Below are 23,581 nucleotides of genomic sequence, written 5' to 3'. Positions count from 1 at the left end.
TGGTGCCTATAGGATTCAGGGACGGAATCTGGCTTCTCTCCCTGGAACCTTGACCAGATCCAGGTATCTTCTTCTGGGCCAAGGAGCCTATTGAAAACTCTTTCAGAAATGGGAGTTAACAGTGGCCTTCTGTCCTAGCGAGGACTGTCACTTGTGTGACCTTCCCCACCTCCAAGGTCCACAAGCCCCAACTCCAAACAAGAGGCTGCCACTGGCTTCTAGCTATATTCTAGGTGGAGAAAGGGATGGTCCAGAGGAGATAGTGGTGAGGACTGAGCTGTTTCTCCTGAGCAAAATGACCCAACTGGACAGCTGTTCTGTCTACAGACTGCTTCATCCTGAGACCCTCACTTAATTGTTTAGAGTTACTCCCCATGCATGAAGGGACAGCAGGCAACTGTTGGTGTGACTGACACAGTAACAAGCAGAGAACCATTACAATCCTGGGTTCTACGAGAGGCTTCTTTCAGTAAGGGGTATATGAAGGCCAGGGAATTAATTTCCAATCTCTGCCTTTCCAGCCTTCCTGAGATCACTCACCTGGCCTTGCCCTGTCTGCCTCGCTCAACATTTAAAAGCACGTTTGTGATCTGGAGGCTGAACGCCTCCGGTCACACCTACATTAATGAGGCTTGAAAAAAAAATGCAGATTTTTCAGGATCCTGAAGGTCATGACACTCTTATATTTCATTTGAAATTTCTCAATGATTTTGCCCAATGGCTTCTCACGGACAGCCATACACGAGGCTGGTGCTGCTCCATGGCCTGCTTGCCCTTTGAGATCCATCTCATCCAGGGGTTCTCAGCCTACTTCCGCCTGGTGCTTAGACCAAGACAGCGATACAGGCTGTGCATCATGGAAAGCCCAAGAGCTCTGTTCAGTCTTTTTGGGAGGTGGAAGGAGGGATGCATGGCTTTGAGGTGACACGGGTATAGGGCTGCGTGATGAGATGCTGCCCAGGTTCGAGAAGGCAAGTGGACCAACCATGGTCCCCGCTTTCCCAGGAGTGACTGACACACTGGAGGGAAAAGGTAATTAAGACACAACAATCAAACCAACCTTTTTAAATAGTAACTTTTAAAAATATAAAAACAGCTCATTACAATGACTTTTCAATTTTCTTTTTGCTTCAGGAATAACTCTCTTCCACCCTCCCGCTCCTGGCTAGAACCTTACCAAGTGGTGGCCAGTGACCATCTGAAACCCAGGAACAGACGGGCAGACTCCAGACAGGCACGACACACCTCTCCCAGGAAGGTGCAGGGTGCCATGGCCTTTCCATGTCCCAACACCCACCCTGTCGGGGGCAGCCACTCAGCTGGAACACTGGAGATGGGCAGGTTTCACAGGCGCTCTTCCTTCCTACACCGAGTCCCACATTATAAAATAATCCATAAAAATGCAATATAAAAACTCTCTTCCATATGCTACATCCATGGAGAGCCCACCAGCAGAGCTCACACGGTCTTTAGCTTTTCTTTAATAAAACAACAAAAGACCAAAACAAACAAAACAAACCTAATACCACAAACACTGGTACCCAAGGGGCAATACCTGCAGATGACAGTCCATCTGCCCAAGCCTATGACAGCTGCAGGTTAACACAGTGCGCCAGGCTGTGGCCCTCAGCCCCGCCCAGGAGTGGGAAGAGAACCCATCTTCTCAGACTCACAGACCTGGGGGTTCCCGCTTCACCCCTTCAGGGAGTAGAAAGGGCAAAAAGCAGGAAAGGGGAGAAGGCATCTTATGAAAGGATATCACTTCTAATTCTTTTTATTCAAATTAAAAAAAAAAAGCACCCACACCAGTTGCTGTTTTTCTCTGGTAGCTCCCTGAGCTGAGTCGCTGTGTCCCCCAACCCTCCATATGGAATCCTTTCTAGGCTGCTCTGGAGGAGTCCGAGAGGGAGTCCCTTGAACTTCCATTCCTCTTCACAATGATTGAGTGTGCACCAAAGAGAAAGACGGGGCCCGGGAGGACAGAAAGAGAGATGGAGAGAAGGCAAGGGAAGAGGAATCCACAGGAAATCCTCGCTGTTCCTGTGGATGATAGCTCAGGCTGGCCCATCCCAGTACTGAGTTTGCTTGTCCATCTGCCTATCGCTCCATCTTTACGTGCCCTGACTGATGGTAAAACCCGTGTAGAGGTATTCCCAGTAGGCCAGGCTGATTTGGCCATCCCCAGGAATTTCCCCTACCCCACTTTCTCTTTCTGCCTACCTTCCCCACAGGAACATTTGTTAAAAAATAAAATAAAATAAAAAAGAAGAAAGAAAGAAAAGCCACCACCATGAGTGGATTACAAATACAGCAGGCAAAATACACGGCGAGCATCGGTGGGAAGGGGCCTCCTCCCTCGCTGGCCGGTCAGCAACACAGTCTCTTATTTACACTGTTCATAAACCTCGTGCACTGCACAACCAGAAAACGAGGTACCCCTCCCCAGAACAACAATGTGGTCTACTCCAGTGTCCCCCACCCCAGAGCAGGGAGGGGACAGGTCAGAAAGGGGACGAAGAGACAGACTCATGAGGGTGTCTGTGGGGGCGGGGAATGGAAGCAGAAGCCTCCAGATAAATCTGTTTGAAGTATCTGCCAGCACTGGTAAGGGGGAGAAGAGAAAGCCCATCGAGTCTGTCAGACACATCAATCCACAAAGGGGCGTGCGTCCTCTCTGGCTTCTGGAGTGCAGCCCCACACTGCTGCTCCCCCATTCCACTGCCATCCTCGGGGGCCTGGCCAGCGTCTCCCCGTCAGGGTTGCGTGGGTGTCTCCCAGAGTTTGACAGGCCGGTTAGAGTCCTTGTTCAGTAGATGACCTCGTAAACTGTGGCCTTCTTGTCACCAGAGCCTGTTACAATGTATTTGTCATCCGCTGAAATGTCACAGCTCAAGACAGATGAGGATTCCTTAGACTGGAGGAGGAAAGACATGGAGAAAGAGGAAGACATTTAGTGTGGAGAGCAAACAGACAGGAATTCACTCCGGGTACACCCTGGCACTCCAGGGCTCAGAGCAAAATCACGGCCCACTCTCCAGCTCAGGCTGAAGCAGCACTGCTGGAGAGAGGCTCAGTGAGTCCCCTCCCACCTGCCTCTCCACATGGAACAGCTCCTGAGCTGGCTTTAGTATGAAGGTTGGCAGAAGGATGAAGGATGAAAACGGAACACTTAGCATGAGCATTTCCGGGCCACAGCAGCGTCAAGAGACAGACTCTTGGCTGGACCAGCCAGAAAGACTGGTACGAACATAACTAGAAACCTCCCAAGGGACATGCATGGCACATGGGACCAGACATTTAAGCAGGGAGCTGTAAGTGGTTTGCTGTGATCATGTGTGTTTAAGAATGAGAGTGACCGAAGAAAAATTCAGAGTGAGTGGTTATGAATTATACTGTGGAGGGATGTGTGTGTGAGATGGGGGGAGGGAGCTCTGGATCTTTAAAACCTGTAAAAAAAAAATCCATGTTCGTGCTCATGCTACTTCACACTGATGGCTCGGGGTGGCAATCCTAACATGAATGGGTTTCACTGGATGAAAGGGCTACTTCATGGATCCAGCCACACTCACTTTATTTTACTCTCTGGGTGCCACGTGACTGAGTCCCTTTAGAGATGCTCTTACCCTGTGGGGAGCAGGGATCACAACAGAGTGTGCCTCTAGCCCCCACATCCTCCTCATCCAGTAGGGGCTAGGCAGGGATGAGCCAGGTCTGCTCCTAGCTCCAGAGTGATCCTGTCCTGCCTCCTGCTGCCCTCCCCCAGCTCTGTGGCCACCTACTGACTCTGATGAGTCTGGAGAAGAAGATAAGAAGGGGCATACCTGGAAGATGCTGGCTCCATAGGGCGTCCTCCAGGCATTGAGAAGGTTGTCTTTCCCAGTGCTCACAAACCACTTGCCTGCAAGCAGAGGTAAAGAAACCCTCAGACTGTGGCTTGATGCTGGGGCACAGCAGGACCCACCCCAGGTGTGTCTGTGCATGACAGAAACACCCTCAGACATGCTGAACCAGGTCTTAAGAGCTTGCTGTTCTCTACTCCTGAAAAGTGGTTACAAGCAAGGCTCATAGATACCTAAAGGATATCCTTCTCTACTGTCCGGGGTGAGAGTCAGGAGGAGCCAGAACAAGAAAGTAAGACTCAATTAACGGAGTTGAGTGCTTCTCCCCACAAGATCCCCCACTGAAGCCACTCAGGCCAGCTGTCCTTCCCTGCCTATGACTGGAAGGTGATAGCAAGCACCAGAAACAGCAAAAACAACGGTATGGAGAACTAGCCGTCAGAGAAGACTCCCCAGCAAGTGGGCTCCTGGCTGTGGCTCCTATCAATCCCCAAAGCCACATGCTCTTCCCAGCTAGTTTCTCTGGGGCTAAGAGTTGGCACCATGTGTCTACCGCTACATAGAAGCTGTGGCTATAACCTTCAGGGAAGATCCAGGTCAACACAAAAGTGCTGTGGCCTCCTATCCTGTGAGTTCAGGGCCCCAGGGTGCCATTTGTGTCCAAGGGACAAGGATGGGGGGATAAGACACTTCTCCCTTCCAGTAGGCTCAGTTCATTCAGAGACTGTGGATCCCACTCTTTCCCCACCCTTTAGCAGACCAGGCTGCCCACACTGGCTCCCAAGCCAGGCTGGGGCCTCAGGGCTTACCACAGTAGGCAAATTTGAGGGACAGCACGCAGCTCTCATGCAGGTGCAGCTGGTACTTGTCCGGCTTGGTGTGGTGCAGGACCTCCACATTGCTGCTCTCCATGCCCACGGCCAGCCACTCCCCCGTGGGGCAGTAGCCCAGGGAGAAGATCTGATGGGACAAACAACTTAGTGTCCCCTCTGCCCCTCCTTTGACAAGGTTGGACCCTCCTCGCTCCACCCCCAGCACTTATAAACCAAACCCAATCACCAGTTCCCTATTGTCCCCCTTGGGGGGGTGTCATTTGCACCTCAGTTGGCTGAGGGCAGAGCAGGAGGGGGTGCACTTTGCTGACTCTGCAAGTTGCCCTCACTCCTTAGGAAATTGGCAACTACCACACTCTACATTACGGTACCGAGTGCTAAAATAATGAAGCAAGTCTAATGGCAAGAAATTCGAAGGATCATGGTCAAGGATTTAGGTCTTGAGTCAGAAGCTCACAGCAGAGGTGGGAGGGAGCCAGAAGCAAAGTGAGGAACACAGGGAGCAAGCTGAGAAACTCGGATGAGTCAAGGGGGGGGTCCAACTCCAAGGCCACGCCCACGCTACACTATTATTGCTTCTTCCAAGGAACCTTCCCAGCTGCCTCATGCTGGCCCCTTGGCAATCACGACCCTGTGTGGTTCCTGTCCCCTGACAGGTACTAGGGCTCGAGAGAGGAGGGAGCACAGTGCCTGGGCTACACACCTGGGAGGTGAAATCATGTTGCTGTAGCTGCCGCCCCTCACGCAGGTCCCAGGAGCGCACAGTGTTGTCCAGGCCTCCAGTCCATAGCTTAGTGCCATCATGAGAGATGTCTATACAGCTGGCCCCATCTGTGTGGCCCTGGAACTGCCTAGGAAGGCCAAGCAAGGAAGAAGGGTGAGCCCCAGGAAGGCCCTGACTACGAATCATCCCAAGGAGTAGGGCAGCCCTGCAGCCAAGCTAGAGAGGAACTGAAGGCGCAAAGGGCTCGCTTGCACGCCTCAAACCCTTGGACAGCAGGAAGCAGGGCTAGAGTACCAGGCTCCTCTTACTCCATTCAGGGGTGCTGCCAAGGACAGTTTCCCCAAGAAAAGGGGTAACTCCCTGATTCCATAAGTATGGAGAGGAAGGCAGAAAGATCCTGTACGACTCTGTATAATGTTTAGGGTAGCAAGCCCTGCAGTTGGGGCACACCCCTCAATCTAGTCTGTATAGTCTCTAACTAGCCTCAGGCTACACAGTCTAAAGGCTACAGTCCAAAATGTGCCCAAGGGTCTCACGGGTAACACTGGGAGATGACTGTGGACAGGCACCGCTGTCCACCACTGCACAGGGCAGTATGACTCAGGAGGACACTGCACCACCCCCAGGTCACACAGAACCCATGCGGGCAGCACATGATGTCTTGCAGGCAGGACTCGAACATCAGCAGTTCCGCCCCACCCAGGTCTCACCACTAAGCAATGCTGTTCTTTCTCCCACCCTCTGCTGTTGCCACTCAAGCTGCTTTTACCAGAACTGCTCCAAGCTCTGTCCCGCCCCCACCTTTCCCCAAAGCTGCCCTTTGCCTTTGCACCTAACTGCTCCTTACACCTCCACAGAGCTAAGATCATGGGTTGGGTGGGTATAAATCCCCTAGCTGCTCCCTTGCCAGCCTCACCTGACCAGGGTCTGGTTGTGCAGGTCCCACACTGCAATGTTGCCATCACTGCAGCAGGAGAAACACACTTTGGCATCAGGGCTGATGGCCAGGGCGTAACAGGCTGGAGCTGAGGAAGTCAGCTCAGCCTTGATGCGGGGAGTGGGCGAGGCCAGGTCCCAGATGGTGAGCGTGCTGGCCTCACCACCTACAATGAGCGTGCGCCCATCAGGGAGAAGCTTGCACGAGCGGATGTAGTTATCCCTATTCTGGAAAGAGAAGAACAAGGTTAAGTGTTACCCACTGTTTTCCCATGGACCGAAAAGGCCACAGTTGGTAACTTAGCAGCTCCACTCAAATGTCTCATGTTTTTCTCTAAAATTTTGAGTTTAAGAGTCTCGTTGTCATCTCCACTTTCAGATGTCCCAACTAGGGCTCAGAGGTTAGTCAGCTTACCCAAAGCTGAGCCTGGCCACAGGCCTAGTGTCCTCCCCCATGGCTAGGTCTACCCTGCTCCCCTCCATGCTACAGAAGATACCCATGGCCCCCGAACTCTTACCAAGCAGTCCAGCTGGGAGATGGGACTCTTGCTGCCTGGCTGGCTGATGTCCCATATCTTCACGCAGCCCTTGCCACCTGTGTAGACGTGCCGGGTGGGGTTGCTGATGGTCACAGCACACACCACCTCCCCGTGACTGAGCGTGTTGATCTGCCGGGCATGCCTGGGAATTCCGGGGCCTGCTAGTGCATCATGGGGGAAGGGCACAGGCTGCATCTGCCCATCTGCGCTCACATGGAAGGAGTATGCCCTGCAAGAAGGAGGTGGGTCACTCCTACCATCCATCCCCCTCCAAGTCAATGTATAGACACACCATGATTTTCTGCCCTGATTCCAAGCCCCTCTCCCTTAAATCCCTTAAATCCAGGAGCCCCTTGGTACTAGGATGGTTTCATCAGGTTAGGACCTACTTAATATTCCAACCTTGAATTTTATTCCAGTTATACAGTCTTGCTCCAAATCAGTTTAGGAGTTCCATGGATGCTAAGGAATACCCTTTCACGTGTGTGTGTGTGTGTGTGTGTGTGTGTGTGCGCGCGCGTCAGTGACACTAGGGATCCAGTTTGTTCTGCCCATGTTACTGTGGGTACCTTCTCAATGGCCATGGTGGCATGAGAGCTATTAAAGTACAGTACCAGTTTCTATGTGGTATGCACAGCTCAACCTTCAATTTCCCAATAACCCATGGTGCAAAAGAGCAGGGGAACTTGAGGCATGGAAGGAGCTGGGGGTCTTTGCAGCAGGCAGAACTAGAAGAAGTCCCCAGGGCCCATATAGATCCATGAATTCTGCTTACAGGCACTCTGGTCCTCCCAGAGCCAACTAGGCCTAAGCATCCCTCAGCTGCCCTGGCGGGGGGTTTCTGTGACTGATTTCCTTGGGTCATGACCTTGCCTAGGGTGGTGCATCCAGCAGGACCCTGTGCTCAGAGGATGGAGGGGGGTATTATCACTGCTTACCCCATCAAGCATGCAAAGAGAATAACCAAGTACTTACGGTTTCCCTCCAGGAATGGAGGCGAGACTTGAGGGCAAGCCCGTGGCCCGCATAGGGGGGTGAGGGTCAAAACCAACCTGTAAAGAAAGAGTGGCTGAGTCATTCTGCCACCACATATTCCCCATGTTCTCCATGGCCACAATCATCTGGGCGTGCTACACCCTGTGGTTTCTCCAGAATCAGGTGACAGCATTGCTAAACAGAGCCCACGTCAGAGAAGGCAAATGCTAGGAAGAAGTAGTGCCCTGCCAGGATAGTAACACACAGGACAGCAATAAACCCCATCTCTCGACCAGCATCCTCTGCTCTGCCAGACAGAGTGGGCCAGGTCCCATTTCTCTCCTTCCTGAGTGTGCTGTAAGCCTGTGAAGTTAGGCCACCCCAGGTACAGGAAGCACAGAGAAAAACTGTCCTGATAAAGCAAGTCCTTTCTGCCAGCCTTAATCCTGTTTATCCCCAGTTATTGTCACCGCCAGCCCCACCTCACCAAAACCCTGTTACCTGGCCAGATGTCACTAAGCTCTTATTGGGATTCTTATCCCCTTTCAGGGTATAAGCCCTGGCCTCAGACTAGAAAGGGCAGTCCAAGAGCCATCTTTAGTCATCTGAGAGCAGCAGGCGACAGGGAGAAGCCCAGGTCTGCCACCCAGTACATAAACGCCTTCTCAAGCGGGTGCACTCCCCTGAGCAGCTGTCAGGTGCACACACTGTGCTGGCTAGTTTTATGTCAACCTGACACAAGTTACAGTCATTGAAAAGGAGGGACCTTCAATTGATAAAATGCCTCCATAAGATCCGGCTGTAAGGCCTTTTCTTAATTAGCAATTCACGGGGGTGGGTCCAGCCCATGGTGAAATAAACCTTTTCCTCCCCAAGTTGCTTTATGTCACTGCTGCAATAGAAACCCTAAGAAAACACACAAGGGTCCCTTCAACATGCATAGACATGTACCACACCAACCCTGCCAGCTTCCCACTTCCTGCCCAATGCTCCCACCCCCCAAAAAGGAGCCAAAAGGTCTACGTACAGCTCCAAAGCTCACCATTGGCGATCGGCCATAGGCGGCGGCAGCGGCGGCGGCGGCGGCACTCATCTGGGGTGGGATGTTGTGTAGGCCGGCGTAAGCGCTTGGGCTGGTGAGGGAGCCATTCATCTCGTGGTGGCTCATCATGGCAAAGGGTGCTGCATACGAGCTGGTGAGGGAGATGGGTGTGCGCAGGGCGGAGGCTGTGAGGAGGTGAATGAGGAGGGCATCAGTGGGGAGTGGGCATGAGAGAGGGTGGGCGCCCCCTTCTACTAGACAGAGCTGCAGCCACAGCCCTCCTGTATTCTGCGGCAGCCTGCGATGAACCTATCCTACTGGATTCTTGACGTCAGAGCCCAAGGATGGGTTCATTTCTTTTCAAAGGGTAGCACCTGAGGCCCAGGGAAGAGGGCCTCACAAAACTGTTAACAGAAGTGGACTCTGATGTACTAATGTCAAAGAGTCTCATAACCCCTGATATAACAATGCCAAAGGTCCAGGCTTCTATTTTTTTTAAGCCTGATGTTGAGGATCACCAGGCAGAACTATGAAGCCCCAGCTTGAACACACTCCTCTGCTCTTCACCATTTGTTTGACCCCAGCCTGGCTAAGGAGCAACCCACCCTTCCCCCACCAGATCGACCCGGGCCCGTGGTGCCTACCCATTATACCTATCGGGTCCATGCCTGGAGGTTTGCCCGGCATTGACCGGAGCCCTGGGGTCGTGCTGGTGCCTGGAGTTGGGGCATCATTCCTTGGTGTTGGTGTGTTGGATTTGAGCCCAGGTGTAGAAGATTTGTCATTCTGAGAAGGGGAGACAGAGACCAAGAGATGCCATGAGGATTCCTTTTTCCCAAGAGCTGGGCAAAATGCCCAGTCCTGATCCCACATGAAGTCAAGCATGGGTTGAACAGAAGTCCCTACTTGGTAGGGACTGTAGTGAAGGTTCTAATTTAAAACAAGGAACCAAGGCTCTGATACATTCAGCAGTGAGAGGCTCAGCCGGTGTGGGTTAATGACTTAAATGCAGCCAATCCCAACAGCCATGCTCTTTCCACACCCCAGCTCCTACCCTCCAAGTGGCACAGCTCGAGTTCCAGCCTCTGCACACCTCCCATTTCTCTCCTTCCCTCCCCACATCTGTCAGTTGCCAAGGCAGATCCCACATACATGACCAAGGTCTTTGGTCTTGGAGGAGGGCGTGCTACTGGAAGAAGCCACCGAGGCCGGGCTGGTAGGAGCATCTTTCTTCAGGCGGGCTTTGTCCAGCCCATTTTCAGGAGGGGAGTGTGCTGGGCTCACCCGAGGGGTCGCTGGGTCCTGGGAACATAAGTGTTACAGAGTTCTGAAGCTGCAGGCAGGTGTCCCTGCCCTGGACATAGGAAAGCAGAGGACTTGGGTGGAAGGTAGTTAGCTTTGAGCCCTTCACCTCACAGGCGGGGTGAACAAGAACCTGGAGGGAGGGAGGAGTGACCTGCCCCAGGCCACACAGAAGTCCAGAAACTAACTGGCACCTAGAAAACTATGGGAATTGAAAGTCCATAATACTGGGACCTGTCAGCACCCCCACACACAGCCATCATGCACCAAAGGCCCACCTTGTCTTCCTGATATGCCAAGAACAGAGGCTCCACTGTTCGGACAGCAGGAAGAACACACCCTACCTACAGAGAATTTGTCCCATACCATCCCATCCAAGGGACCTCTACAACTGGGGCTACCCATACCTCATTGGAGACGTCCACCACCAAGTCGTCACTCTTGTCACCGTCACTGTCCTACAAGCAAAAGAGAAGCCAGCCGGCCAATAAGAGCTCACATCTCACATCGACTCCTGATCTGCTCAAGCAACCTTGCAACCCAACATCTTCCCCAGACAAACCCCAAAGCTCATGAAGTCTCTGCCTCTGTGCCCTCTGCCTTCTATAACCAGCACCCCAAGCAAGAACTGGCCTTTCTTCTGGGTTCTTTCTAGGTCAGCTCTGGGGATCTGCGGTAAGCAGCCTTGTTATCTCAGTCCTGAGCTTCCTAAAGTCAGAACCCCCTTCCCGGCTGGTGTTCTGGCTGTAGTCATTCCTAAGGCCAAGTCTCACGGTTGCATTCCCATTACTCTGGGGCGGGTGACCAGCTTCATTTCACAGTGCAGCTGAGCTTTGTGTGACACGTCCACCCAGGGCAGTCAGGAGGGCCAACGAGCTCTCTCTAGTCTCAGATCTCACCCTTGTTCAGTCTGGCAATGGGACATGTATGCTCCCACTGGCATCTCAAAGGTCTGGGTCAAACTATCAAGTTGTTCTAAGTTGTGTCTTAGTGGCTCAATGCCTGAAGCAGTCTGTGAGGGCTGTGGGGCTCACACTCAGTACACCAGGGAACTCTCTTTGAGCGTGGGTACGGCAGAGAATTGTCTAGAAAGAGCCTTCAGCTTTCCCCAGATCCCACAAAGGCTGAGACAATTTCCTTGTCCATTTCTCTTCAGAAGCCTCACCTGACCACTTCCTCTGGGCCCTGTCCCACTACCAGTCTCTGACTCAATACCCAGCTGCCAGGGTTGGGGCCACAGCCCAGCACACAGCCCTCTCCCATGATGCCGCTTGCTAACCCCTACATACGTATCGGCTCAGGCTATCTTTCTCCTCCGCTTTCCGCTTCTTGGCTTCCATGCTGTAGTCGGCAGATCCCCGGTGCTTCTCACTGGCCCGGAGGCTTTCTGAAGGCGACACCGAATTGTTCTAGAAGAGGAGGATCTCGGGGTCAAAACTCCATGCTGAACGTGATATTGCACACAGCCTCCAAGTCAACAAGAGCAGATGACAAAGGGCCAAGAGGAGGAAGTGGGCAGACACCCTGTGTCTGTAGATCCAGTTCATCCAGGATAGTCCCAGGGTGCCGTGGGTCCTGGGGAGCTTCCCCAAACTAGCCTCCATTTTTGGAAACAAGATGCTGCTTATCCAATAGTGAACCCTGCAGTGAGCGGGCTGTTTCCTGCCTTTGGGCCAAGTCCTGTCACTCAGTTTACTCAAAGGAAAAGAAGAATCTTGTAAGACCTGACCAAAAACAGGGGCACAGATGGAACTTCCATTGTAAATTCGGCAGGGATAGAGGAAAAGGTGCTGGGCTGCCGACAGAGTCCTAAGTATAAAAGAGCAACTCCGAGCCCCTGTCCCTCCACCGCCAAGCCTCCAGCAAACCGAAGAGAAACCAGACTCATGAAGACACAAAGCCAGCAGGGTCACATTCTCTTGAAGATAGGACACCCCCCCTACTCAGGGAGGGGACAAGAGTCCCGCAGGGGCCATCCCTCTGTGGTTGCAGACCAAGCTATGGTCTCCAGCAGAAGGCAGCCCTTGGGACATCCAGGGGTTTCATGCTGGGCAGAGCAATGAGAGTTCTCAGTCCTTCCTCTGCTACAGAGAGAGAGAGAGGACAATCCCTAGGACTACAGGTCTGAGAAGGAGAACCCAGGGCACATGTGCAGCACCGAGCGCTGGAAACAGGGTATCCCCAGGCTGTGCACATGGAGGGAGCCTCTGGTAAGGGATGTGTGAAAACCGTGAAGGCCTGATGCCCCTCCAGAATATGTTCTAAGATCTCAGTGTATACCTCTACCCTCCCCCGCCCCCACCATGGTTTGAACATGAAACACCCCCCACAGGCTAATGTGTTAGAATACTTGGTCCCAGCTGATGGCACTGGAGAGGCCTTAGAACCTTCTGGATATAGAGTCTGGTTGGCAGACACAAGGCCATAGAGGATTATGGGCAAGCTTCATCCTCATTGCATGACGTAACCAGTTGCCTCGGGTTCCTGCTGCTCCAGCCATAAGCTGCTCCTGGAGCCCTAACGGACTACACCTTCTCAAACCATGAGTGAAGGGATAAATAAGGCATTTCTGTCTTCCCTGGGAGGTCAGGGAAGAGAGTGGCCACAAGTCCTCAGCCGGAGGCAGACTGAAGATGTGTGGAGTCACGTGGGAACACAGAGCGAGAACTGCTCACAAAGAAGGGCACCGAAGACGAGAGGGGTGATCCCTCACTTCTCTTTCCCCCATCTTACTAGAGGCCAGCGCTGGCCCAGGGACAGGGTGCACTGGGAGGGAACAGGATGGCCAGCAGGTGGATGGGTTTGGGGGGAATGGTGCAGGAGGGAGGGAGCCAGCCGCAGAACTTAATTTCCTTTCCTAAGCCGGTTTTCTGGGCAGCCCTTCCCTGCCAAGTTTCTGCCTGAAGCAAATTAAAATGGCAGAGTTATCAAGCCTTGAAGAAAAAAAATGGAGGTTATAATGGAACTGCAGCTCAACCTTCCCCGCAGCCGGGCGGGCGAGCGACGGCGATGCGCGCACAGCCGCAATTCAATTAGTTGCTGCAAGCACAGGCAGAAAAAAAAAAACACCGTCATTTCATTTCATTTCCTCCGATGGTGGCGGCCACCCCGTGCTAAGCAGAAATGCTTCCAGCCCCTCAGGCTGGCTGCCCCTGCGCAGGCGGGTGATGGAGAGGAGGGAGGGGACAGGGTGGCTGCTCGTGTTTCTCCTTGCGACCTAGTGCGAGAACAGGGAACTCTTTCTTCTCATGCAGTCAGGCTGAAAACCCTCGCCGCTACCGGAGAGTCATGTCAGGCATTTAGCGGCATCGATCCAGCCCGCCTCTGGTTGGCAGGCAGCCAAAAAACTAAGTATTTTTTATTGCTTCAGCTAGGCAAGGAAATATGAATGAAGCTACCTCTAATTGGACTCCAGACTAACCCCTCTGGGACAGCTTCCAGCCTGTCCACCCAGCCCCCTCCCCTCTCTGACACAGCTTTGTCCTTCCTGCCGGAGGCCTCGACTGTTGACAACCTGTTTTCCTAAGGCTGATTATTTCAATCTCCACCATCCAACACCACAGCCGCGAGGGCACAGCCCCCCCAGCGGCCCCCCCCCCCCCCCCGCCACTAAAACCCACTCTGAGTTACCCAGCCATAGGACGGCATGGAATTCAGTTCAGTTCATTCTCCAGTCCCTGTGCTGAGTCCGCCCATATCAGATGCCAGGGAGCATTATAGGGCAAAGGGCTGAACGCCTGGGAGTCTCTATGGGTTTGTGGCAGAAAGCTTTCAAAGGGGCACAGGCCAAAAGTGAATAGGTATGAAGAGGGGTGTTGGGCTTCAACTGCCCACTTCCCGTGAGAAGGCCAGCTCTGACCAAGTAAGGCCCCCTGTTAGAAGAGATCCTTCCTATCGAAGCTGAGACTGAGAGGCTGTCTGAGTAGGGAGGGGAACTCTCATGGTATGCATAAGGAAACTGAGGTTCAGGCCAAGACACTACAACATCTCCTAAGGCTGAGACTGGATTGGGAGTAGGGGGAGCAGACACAACACGGATGGACACACACCTGTACCAGCCTTCTATGTAAGCAAACTGCTTCTCCAAAAAAGCTGCCATTTAAGGATCAACACCAAAGCAATCAAAATGGATTTTCAGTTTTAATCTTTCCTTTCTTCTGTGCCTAGTCATTCCTGAGCTCAAGGCGGGGACCTGGGTTTCTAAGCACAGGCAAGGCAAGAGGAGAGGGCAAGAGGCTCAAACTATGGGAGGATTGCAAACAGTCTGGGGGGAGGGGAGGGTGGGGAAGGAAGGCAGGTCAGGGCGAGGGAGCTTCCTGAGGAGGCTGCTGCCTGGAAGGCTAGTTAACGGTCTGACATTCCAAGTCCTACTTAACACGAGGTAATAGCCAAAGCCATCCTAGAAGATTAGATGGTCCCGGGTAGGAGCAAGGCGATGAGGAATAAAATAGCTTTGCTAATCGCTGGAGGATTTTTTTTTTTTATCCAGACTCCACTGCGCTTATTCAGAGGGCTTATTCACTTGAAACAGAACCTCGGAGCCTCAGTGTGATCAGAAAGATTTACAGCAAATCTCTGAGCTGGCAGACACGCAGGCGGCCTGGCCTTAATGCCTGCTTGCTAGCACTTTCTTAAACTGAGTAAAAACGCAGAGCAGGGAGAAACCTCAGGCATTTGAAGGAAGGAGGATTCAGGATAATGCTGGGAGTAAGCACCCAACCTATAGGGTTGATGAACCATGGCCCAGGAGACATGGGGACATACCAGGTTTTAAAAAGCCCCTTGGAAGATGCAAAGCTGAGGGTTTCAGCAGATCACTTCTGTAAGGGGGAGTCAGAGCTCACTCAGGCAAGTGCCTACCCCCTGGAGAAATAATAGGCTTCCCTAACATAAGGTCACTTCAACAGAGGACAACAACTCCTACCCCTAGCACTGGATCTGTAACGGAGACACTGTTGCCCGCACGTCAACCCTGAAGCCAGGCTGTCCCACTTAGGGTACACATAAACAAATGATAAACCCTCAGCTTCCAACCACAGAGCAGGATGGGAAACTCTGGGGTTAGCTGTAGGCAGCACAGGCCACTTGCCAGGCCTGTAGTTCTAGGAACAAGCAAGCCCCCAGGCATGCCCACCCGCCTCCCGTACCTGCCCCCACACCAAGATCCAAAGAACCCACACTTACCGCGCTGGACTCTCTCTCTTTGGGACGAGAAGGTCATGACAGGAAGAGGGTCAGGACCCCCAAGGAAAAGAAAAAGGAAAAAAAAAGGTAAAAGGTCACTCTCAACTCAGTTAACTTGTAATTTGTTAAAGCCACCTCTCACTGGTTAGCCTGATGCTAGATCCCTGGGTGACAGTTCTCAACTTGGAAATTGGACATCTCAATTCTCATTCCAGTGGTCCCCTCCCACAAGGCCCCAGCATGGCCTGGGAGGCCATCGTCATCTTCTCCCTGACAGTGTCAGAGGAGCCTTGGCTTGTTCATCATTGTGCTTTCTGGAATCACGAGCAGGAGCTGGGAAGGTTATTGTTTTAAAAAAAAAATTCAAGAGTTTAGGAGTGACTTTTACTGTTTGTTTTCTTAACACCATTCTCCGTTCCTTTGCCAAAAAACCCCAAATGCTTAGGCCTCTGGCTACACCAGTCCAGCTAAGCAGCAGCTCCCATGGTCCTCTCCTCCTCTGCCAAGAACGGACAAAACAGCTGGCTCCTGGTTCCTAGGACACAGCATGGACTAGAGCTAGGGTGGTGACTCCTCCCCCAAGTCTCAGGGAGCTGGGAAGATGCTGGCCATGTGGCTCAGTAAACACCTAAAAGCCAAGTATATAAGCTGGCAACTTTCTTAAGGGGCTGCCTTGGGGGACTAGATCCCTTTGAACTCTGATGTCCTTCTGAGCCCTTAGAGTTCTGTTTCCTCCGTCTTCAGAACGGGCCGGGTGAGTTCTGACTTCTCAACCTTCTAGTCACCTCTGCTGGAGACCTGCTGAGACCTGCACTTAAAAATGGAGCACTAACTATTCTACGACGGGGTCTCGAGGACCCAGGGCTGACCTTGAACTCACTACACAGCTGAGAATTACCATAAGCTTTTGTGTTCTGACTCCATCCCCATCTCCTGGCCTTACAGCTGTGCTTGCACCCTTAGTTTATATGGTGCCAAGGAATGAACGCCGAGCTCAGGCCTGCTAGGCAAGAGTCCTACCAACTGAGCAGCATCCCTAGCAGTTCTTGAGGACTAACTGCGGACCTCTTCCAAGGCTTCTGCGCTGCTAGAAACCTGAGATAGAGGAAGAGAACAAAGGCCCTCCTCCAATCTCGAAAGCATCCTGAAGGACATGCTGGGCTGGCTCTCAAGACAGGCAGGGTGCTACTGGGAAGATGGCAGCTGTTGTAGATAAACAGACTGCTTCTAGGGCAGGTCACCAGGCCTAAGGACCCAACAGATGGCCCCAAGTCTTGGCTAACTCCAGACTCTAGGTGATAGCACTTGCCATTCACTTGTCCCTCCAGGGTGTCATCCAGCCCCAGCCCACCCTGCCCACACCAGCCCACCCAGAGCCACACCTCTGTGATCCAGTTCATGATGGTTCTTCTCATCCTTCACTGCCAAGTGGGCTTGGCTGCCCAGGGCACCAAGTGCCAGCAGCCCAGAGCTGCTTCCTGTCACTGGGGGGATCCCAGGAGGTTGGAGGCCTGACGGGTGGGGTGGCAGCTGGACCGGGGGACCATGTGTGGCATGGGAGAGGTGTTGCGCCTGGAGTTGCTGCTGCTGCAATGAAGTTGGTGATAAGTGATGGCAGGTAGGACACAGCAGAGCTGATGCTCCGCCCCTCCCTCTCGCTCCTCCAGCAGTAAGCGACAGGGAGCCACCCCCCCCCCCATGCCGCCACTTGCCCCCTCAGTGCCCACATGCTCATCTGGCTGAACAAAATCTGTTAATGGACTGCAACGTAGAAGATTTATGTCTTCCAGCGTCAGCCCCCAGCTCCAGTCTCAGGACAGTTTCCCATGCCCGTTTTCAAGCCCAAGATAAATAATGCATGCATTTAAAACCCACACGGTCACCAGGGCTTCCTTTCAATGGAGAGGAATCCATTTTTAAGCTCATAGCTCATGCATACATGCCTTTAACACCAGCAGCCAGCACCTCCCACCCAAAGCTGGAACCTGGGCAAAGCCTCCATGATTCTGAAGAAGCCCAAGGCTTGCAGAGCAGGGACAGGCTAGGCCAGAGCAGAGGAGTACCAGGACTAGTGGAATAAAAGCTGATGTCCTCGGGCAATAGAGAACATAGAAAGAACCACAGAACCGGGAATAGCAGAGCCTTGGAAACCAGATGGATCAGGAGCCGTGTCTCGGTACTTATTATCTGTGTGGCTGGGGCAGGGATTCGACTCCCTGAGCCTTAAATTTCCTCATCTACACAAGGGGGAGAGGCAGCACCTACTGCAGGGGACTACAGTAAGGTAATGGGGGCTGGGACACGCAGCCACTGCTCAATGTGCTTTGTGGTAGCCCCTGGCACTTCCTCGGGATTCTCACAGGGCTCTCCAACTGTCCTAAGAACCCCAGTATTCCCAGTCACCCGCACACAACAACTATTCTCCCACTCCTTCCCAAACCTAACCCAGGACTCTGCTGCCTGACACCTCTTCTCACAGCCAGCACCAAGACTCCCCATCTAATTTAGCCCCCAAGCCCAAGTTCCTACCTATCTCAGAGGCTTCCAAGCTCCCCAAGCAGCCAAGACAGAATGCTCTCTTATTCATAAGATTATGCCAAGAACCACTGGCACTGAGGGATAGGTTATATGGTGTCAAATATTTCTGAGATAGAAATATTTCTTTGGACTGGCTGGGACCTTGAATATGCTTGTCCCCACCCACGCACACATCTTTCTTCTTGACTAACCTAAGAGAAAGCAACCAAGGCCACCTGTATGTGCATATACATCCCGGGGCACTATCCAAAGAGATCGTATAATTCTGACAGTCACTCAGGAGAGGAAGGGCTGTGCCCACTTTACAGACCACAAACTGATACAGGGCCACTGGAGCGGACAGCCCAAGTCCCATGACTCCTAAGTAGGATCTGAACTCTTCTCTGTCAACCACTAACATCATCTACAGAGTATTCCAAAGAACTTCAAAGCAAAAGAGAGAAGCTGAGGGAGATAAACAGCAATGAGGTAACAAGCCAAGACATCACCACAGACTGAGGGAGCTTGTACTTGTCATGGTGAAACAGCGGCTCTCAAGTCAACAGGACCCGGGGAATCCCTACAGGTGTTTGGGCAAGGATTAAAAGCTTCTACGTTCCCCTCAAACTGCTGACCCAGCTCTACCTCCAAGTCAAGCTTTAAACTTCTGGTCCCAGATGCCACATTCCTTAGCTATTTTAGGGTTGGCACCCACAGCCATTGCCCCGGACCACAGAGGACCTGAGATGACCCCCCCCCCCCCCCCGCCACTGCTAGGTACCTGTAAAAGCTTTTGGTGGCCAATGGTCTTAAGGGAGATTGACTCTAGGTCTGCCAGTGTCACAGCAGACCTAAGCTAAGGAAGCTTTGGGGGCAGAGTCACAGGTGTGCCAGGCAGACTTCCATTCTTCCTGGCTAAGACTGAACTCCCTCAGACGGGAGAGCTAAGCACAGCTCCCCTACCTTCCCTTTCAAAGAAAGTGAATTTTTAACATCCTCACAAAAATAACACATACTCATTGTAAGAAAATTTGTTTTGAAGATTTCCAAATTTTGCTCTATTTAAGTTCCCCGTTCATCCCACCCTCAGAAGCCACTGTCAGTCTGTCTGGAATCCAGACTTTTCAGACTTACAAATGTCCACGTGACTCTCACGAATGAGCGACCACATGGTCACATGACCCGATTTAAAAAGAGTTCTGGAGAAAAAAAAAATTAACTTTCCTTTTGAACGGCTATTTAGTATTCCACGGTCTGACTGGACTACACAGCTTTATCTAGATATCGTTACAGAGTCTCCACTGGGGCCCTGCTGGCTTTAAACCCCTTGCTGGGGAGTCCTTTAGTTCTGTGGTGATAATTACTTAACAAAACCCCACATAGCAAGGACTTAGGTACTTAATCCATAGTGCACAGTGCAGAACTAGAAAAACAAGACGCCTTAAAGAGACAAAGTGGAGGAGAGTGTCGTTGGCTGCAGACACGTGTAGACTATATGTAGATTAATCCAAGATTTTTGGGTCTTCAAAAGATGCGTCCAAACACCTCGGCCTTCCCGGTCAGGTCTCTTCTCCCACTCCACTCTGCCCAGTCAAGACAGATTGCTTTCTCACTCTTGTGGTCAGAGGAAACTTCCTTTCCCAGTCTGGAGAACTCACACCCGGGAGCCAGGCTGAGCAGCAGGAAGGAGGTGGATTTCCAGCTCCAGCTCCCAGCGATGAGTCCCTGGACAAGTCATCTGACCTCTCTGGGCCCCATTTTCCTACAAAATGGACATCAAAGTGAAGCTCATCCTTAGGTTGTGCAGAGCTCACATTATTCCATGGAAAAAGCCAAGTTGGAGTGCAAAGCAACCTTAGCAAATGGGTACAATCCACACAGTCTTTAAGCAACTGATGGGTTTCAGGAAGACGGCCGGCCGTCTGTCACATGATCCACCCAGGACCCCCAACAGTCCTGGCACATCCCTCCGCCCACATTCTGGGTGAGTGAGTGAAACGCTGGAGGTTAGCAGCAGAGAGGTAGGAAAATAAGTCAGCAGAGAGCCTTAACCAAAGGTTCCAGATGCAGCCAGCCTTGGAGGCCCAGGTAGAGGCAGCTGTTACAGCAGCATCAGCGGGGCAGACAAATATCCACAGGTAAATCCACAGCAGAAACTTGTGATAAAAGTTGTCAACGACTCAGAGATGGTCACGGTGTTCCCCAGTGTCTCAGCAAGGAGTATCCTCCACGACAGTGGAAAGAAGAGCAGCTGGCTCTGTACAGCCAGAAACACCCCCATGCTCTCCTCGGGGTGGTCTGAAGGTACCATCGGGGCAAGCCCAGAAGACTGCAGACAGAGTGGCGGAAGAGCTGAGCCGGAAATTCTTCCACAAGGCAAGAACAGGTACAAATGAACGCCAGGGCTCTTTGGGCGACGGATTTACCAGCGGTGGTCTTGGTGACAATACAGAGTGAAGCCACATTTTCTCCTTGATGGGGCCAGGAACAGTTGGCAATGATATGACTCTCAGGCAGGTAGGACCATGGCCTGTCATTTCCCTGGGCAGGCAAGCAGGATGCAGGCACCCTCAGGCTATGTTTCTAGCCTTTGCATCCTGTCCTCTGGCTTCAGAGCACAAAGTACTCAAATATGGTTTAGTCTATGAGTGGGAGGGTCACACTGCTTTTAACGGAAGCTTTCTCAACGGTGGAGAAATGTCATCAGTGAAGAGGTCTGAGGCCACCTGCCTCCACTTTGGATTGTTTCTCCTAATACTGGCTCTTCTCCATTATGAGAAGAAAGGTAGTCAGTGATTCCTCCTCTGCCCTTAACCCCGAGGGCCGAGAAACACAGGACCAAGCACATCCATCTTCATCCTTGATGAAGAAACCACACACCAGAGCTCATTTCCCCACGGTGGTATCCCTGCGTGCCCAGTGCCCATGGTCTGGGATCGGTAGGTGTGGCTGACAGCAGAGACTGCTGGGAGATATTGCTCGAAGAGCTGTGTAACCGGATTACACACCTCACGCTTTGTGCCTCTGCTAGCTGATTAGATGCTTCAGTTCTGAGGTTCATAATTTGAGTTAAACTTAGGGAAGTTGTCTAACCACTTCAATTCCAGAGCCAAATAGACCAAGAGCTACCCCAAAGGAAGCAGAAGCAGACAGGATCTGGATAATCTAGAGGATGCCTCTCTAACCCCCAGCATGGGGGAAAAGCGGGTCTTCCACCCAGACCAGTGGTACCCAAGGTTTCCCCGCAGCATTAGGGCTTCTGAGCTCGGCAGCTTTTTTTCTTTTTTTCAAGACAGGGTTTCTCTGTAGCTTTTTAGAACCTGTCCTGGAACTAGCTCTTGTAGACCAGGCTGGCCTCGAACTCACAGAGTCCGCCTGCCTCTGCCTCCCGGAGTGCTGGGATTAAAGGCCTGCGCCACCACCGCCCGGCTCGGCAGCAGCTTTAACAGGTCATGGTGACCTTTGCTATCCCCACTTCAGAGACTGGGACAGCCACGAGGACCAACTAACTCCACTATGCAGCAGACATCTGAGCCAGGATTCCCAACTCGGTATTCCCCTGCTTCAGCTCCATCAGCCTCTGAGTTCCCAGAAGCTGATGCTAAGGCAGAGCCTTGCCACCATTCTGTCCCTTGTAACCTTCCACCAGCTGACTCCCGCTCCGCAGTCTCACCCAGCTTCTGGGAGTGAAGACAAGAAGGCCTGTCTTCACAGACTTTGCATAGTCTGGGACAAGCTACAGCTCCAACCTCCCTCCTCCTCTTCCCTCTTAAGAAAAACATCAAGCCAACATTTCACATCCACTAAATAATTCTCTTGACAGTTCATACCGAGTAGCCAAGCGCCCACCACGTCCTAGGCATAGGCCTCGGGTCCACTACAGATCCCTGTATGAAGTGAGTTCTAGAAGAGACTCCACCTCTCAGCCCACCTTCCCCAAGGGGACAGGAGTTCCCTGGGGACAACTGGGAGCTGAGGAAAGTTTGGCCAGCAGCCCAAGTCACTTCACCTGTCTGTCCTTCCTTCCTGTTCTCTGCACACACCTACTTAATCTTGGGTGCTGCCTGCCATCTTAGAGGAAGACCCCTGGGAGACTGCAACCCGGTGATATGCTTCTGGCAGCACCTATGTTCCCGATACTTCTAGCAGCCCAGCTAAATGAGGACTTCAGACTCCAGCTCCGTGTCAGGAGGCCATAATCAGCCAACTGGAGCCAGGTGTGCCACTAGCAACGCCCACCTAGTCCCTTCCACCTGAGGAAATCTCAGACTGGAGCACGCCCCTGCCTGTGTTCTTATCTTATCAGGGTGGCTCCCCTCCCTCTTCCAGGAGAAGAGAAACAAGCCCCTCGCTGGAGGGCAGTCAGGCACAGCTCCCCGGCACCGGCTTGCCCCAGCTGTTGGCAATTCCTGCCTTGTGAGGCTCTGTCAGGCGCGCCACGATTAGGCGGCTGCTTGCCTAATGACAGGGCGATGGCCGCATTCACTCAGAGCCCAAGAAGCAATTACCTTGAAAATGGGGGTCACAGGCCCCACTCGTGGGCTTTAATTGAATTCCAATATCTGCCTAGGGCTGGCTTGACCTAACTTGTAGCTTCCTAAACGCTACTTAAAGGAACTGGAGCCAATCCAATGGTGCTGCTTCCCCATTTTACTCTTTTCTTTAAGAAGTTATTTTCGTATGTGGATTTTAATTCCAAAAGTGGAAGGGAGAGAAGGAACTGGATTGTAACCCCTATAGATTGGTGAAAGAACTTGCCCTGGAGGCCTTAAGGAGGGGCTTGGGAGGGAATGCAGACAAGGAGCTGGAGGAGAAAGACTTCTGGAGACATCCTGGGGCTTATAGCCCACCTATAACTGCCTGTGTCAGCACTGTAGGACCCAGGCCCTGCACAAGGATGCTCTAGGCAGGCAGGAGAGCCCACTCTCAGGTTGGCTTGATGACTAAACCTCTGCAAAATAACAGCACTGCCAAGCCAGTGGCTTTCAACCAGAGACCCTTGGCACACATAGATATAAGTAACATCCGGAGACATTTGGGGTGTATGAGAGTATGTGTGTGTGTGTGTGGGGGGGTGCTATCTCACTTAGAGGGTACAAGGCTGTTGCTGAATATCCCAAAATGCACAGGGCAACCAAGAATTATCTGCTTCCAAATTTCAACAACGCCAGACCATAGGTTCTTTGTTCCGGTAAATCACACCCCACCCCCATCTCCTTCTCAGGAAATCCTAATTAAACTCAGTAAAAGGGGACTTGTGGGAAGAAGGGGTTCAGAGGAACTGGGAAGGTACAATAGACCATGGGGGAGGGGCGGTGAGGTAGATCAGTGGCTGAAAATGCTCCCTGCCACACCCGACAGCTTGAGCTTGATGATGGGATCCCACACAGTGGAAGGACAGAACTGGCTCCTGCGCGTCATCCATCGACAGCCAACACACATGCCAACACATATGAACGCTCAATAATAAATGTAAAACAGTTCTTTTTCAGAAGAGGGTAGTGGGGGGGGGATAGGATCAAACTACACTATATGTATGATGAAATTGTCAGAGAATAAACTTCTTAAAATATTTCCTAAACGAGAACCCTGGACTAGATGATAACAGAAGATTCTTCAAGCTTGAAGATATCATGGCTTCTCTCCCTAGAGTGCTGCTTTCCAGCATCAAGCCTCTTGCCCTCCCCGCC

The 23,581-nt window shown here is 52.2% G+C and overlaps 1 protein-coding gene across 12 annotated transcripts in view; it reads right to left on the bottom strand.

Annotated features, from left to right (window-relative positions):
- Window positions 1-1,059: 1,059 nt before the first annotated feature.
- The window catches only part of Tle3 (TLE family member 3, transcriptional corepressor), a 45,520-nt gene continuing 22,998 nt past the window's right edge, over window positions 1,060-23,581 (bottom strand). For 2 of the 12 annotated variants that reach the window (XM_038322896.1, XM_038322902.1), the window contains exons 7-20: window positions 16,757-16,961; window positions 15,375-15,391; window positions 11,480-11,599; window positions 10,598-10,648; window positions 10,041-10,190; window positions 9,533-9,674; window positions 8,874-9,073; window positions 7,847-7,923; window positions 6,851-7,100; window positions 6,313-6,560; window positions 5,376-5,523; window positions 4,649-4,799; window positions 3,822-3,898; window positions 1,060-2,914 (exon numbers count right to left, since the gene is read on the bottom strand). In XM_038322896.1, coding sequence (XP_038178824.1) covers window positions 2,807-2,914; window positions 3,822-3,898; window positions 4,649-4,799; window positions 5,376-5,523; window positions 6,313-6,560; window positions 6,851-7,100; window positions 7,847-7,923; window positions 8,874-9,073; window positions 9,533-9,674; window positions 10,041-10,190; window positions 10,598-10,648; window positions 11,480-11,599; window positions 15,375-15,391; window positions 16,757-16,961 — 1,944 coding nt within the window. In that variant the 3' untranslated portion in view covers window positions 1,060-2,806. The remainder of the gene's footprint in view (window positions 2,915-3,821; window positions 3,899-4,648; window positions 4,800-5,375; window positions 5,524-6,312; window positions 6,561-6,850; window positions 7,101-7,846; window positions 7,924-8,873; window positions 9,074-9,532; window positions 9,675-10,040; window positions 10,191-10,597; window positions 10,649-11,479; window positions 11,600-15,374; window positions 15,392-16,756; window positions 16,962-23,581) is intronic. The other 10 variants (XM_038322900.1, XM_038322905.1, XM_038322899.1 and 7 more) reach the window with 6 other exon arrangements.

The sequence above is a fragment of the Arvicola amphibius genome, chromosome 3 (genome assembly GCF_903992535.2).
Source record: "Arvicola amphibius chromosome 3, mArvAmp1.2, whole genome shotgun sequence".
NCBI lineage: Eukaryota > Metazoa > Chordata > Mammalia > Rodentia > Cricetidae > Arvicola > Arvicola amphibius.
Note: the sequence above shows the minus strand (reverse complement) of the source record. Positions and strands in the feature narration are given on the sequence as shown.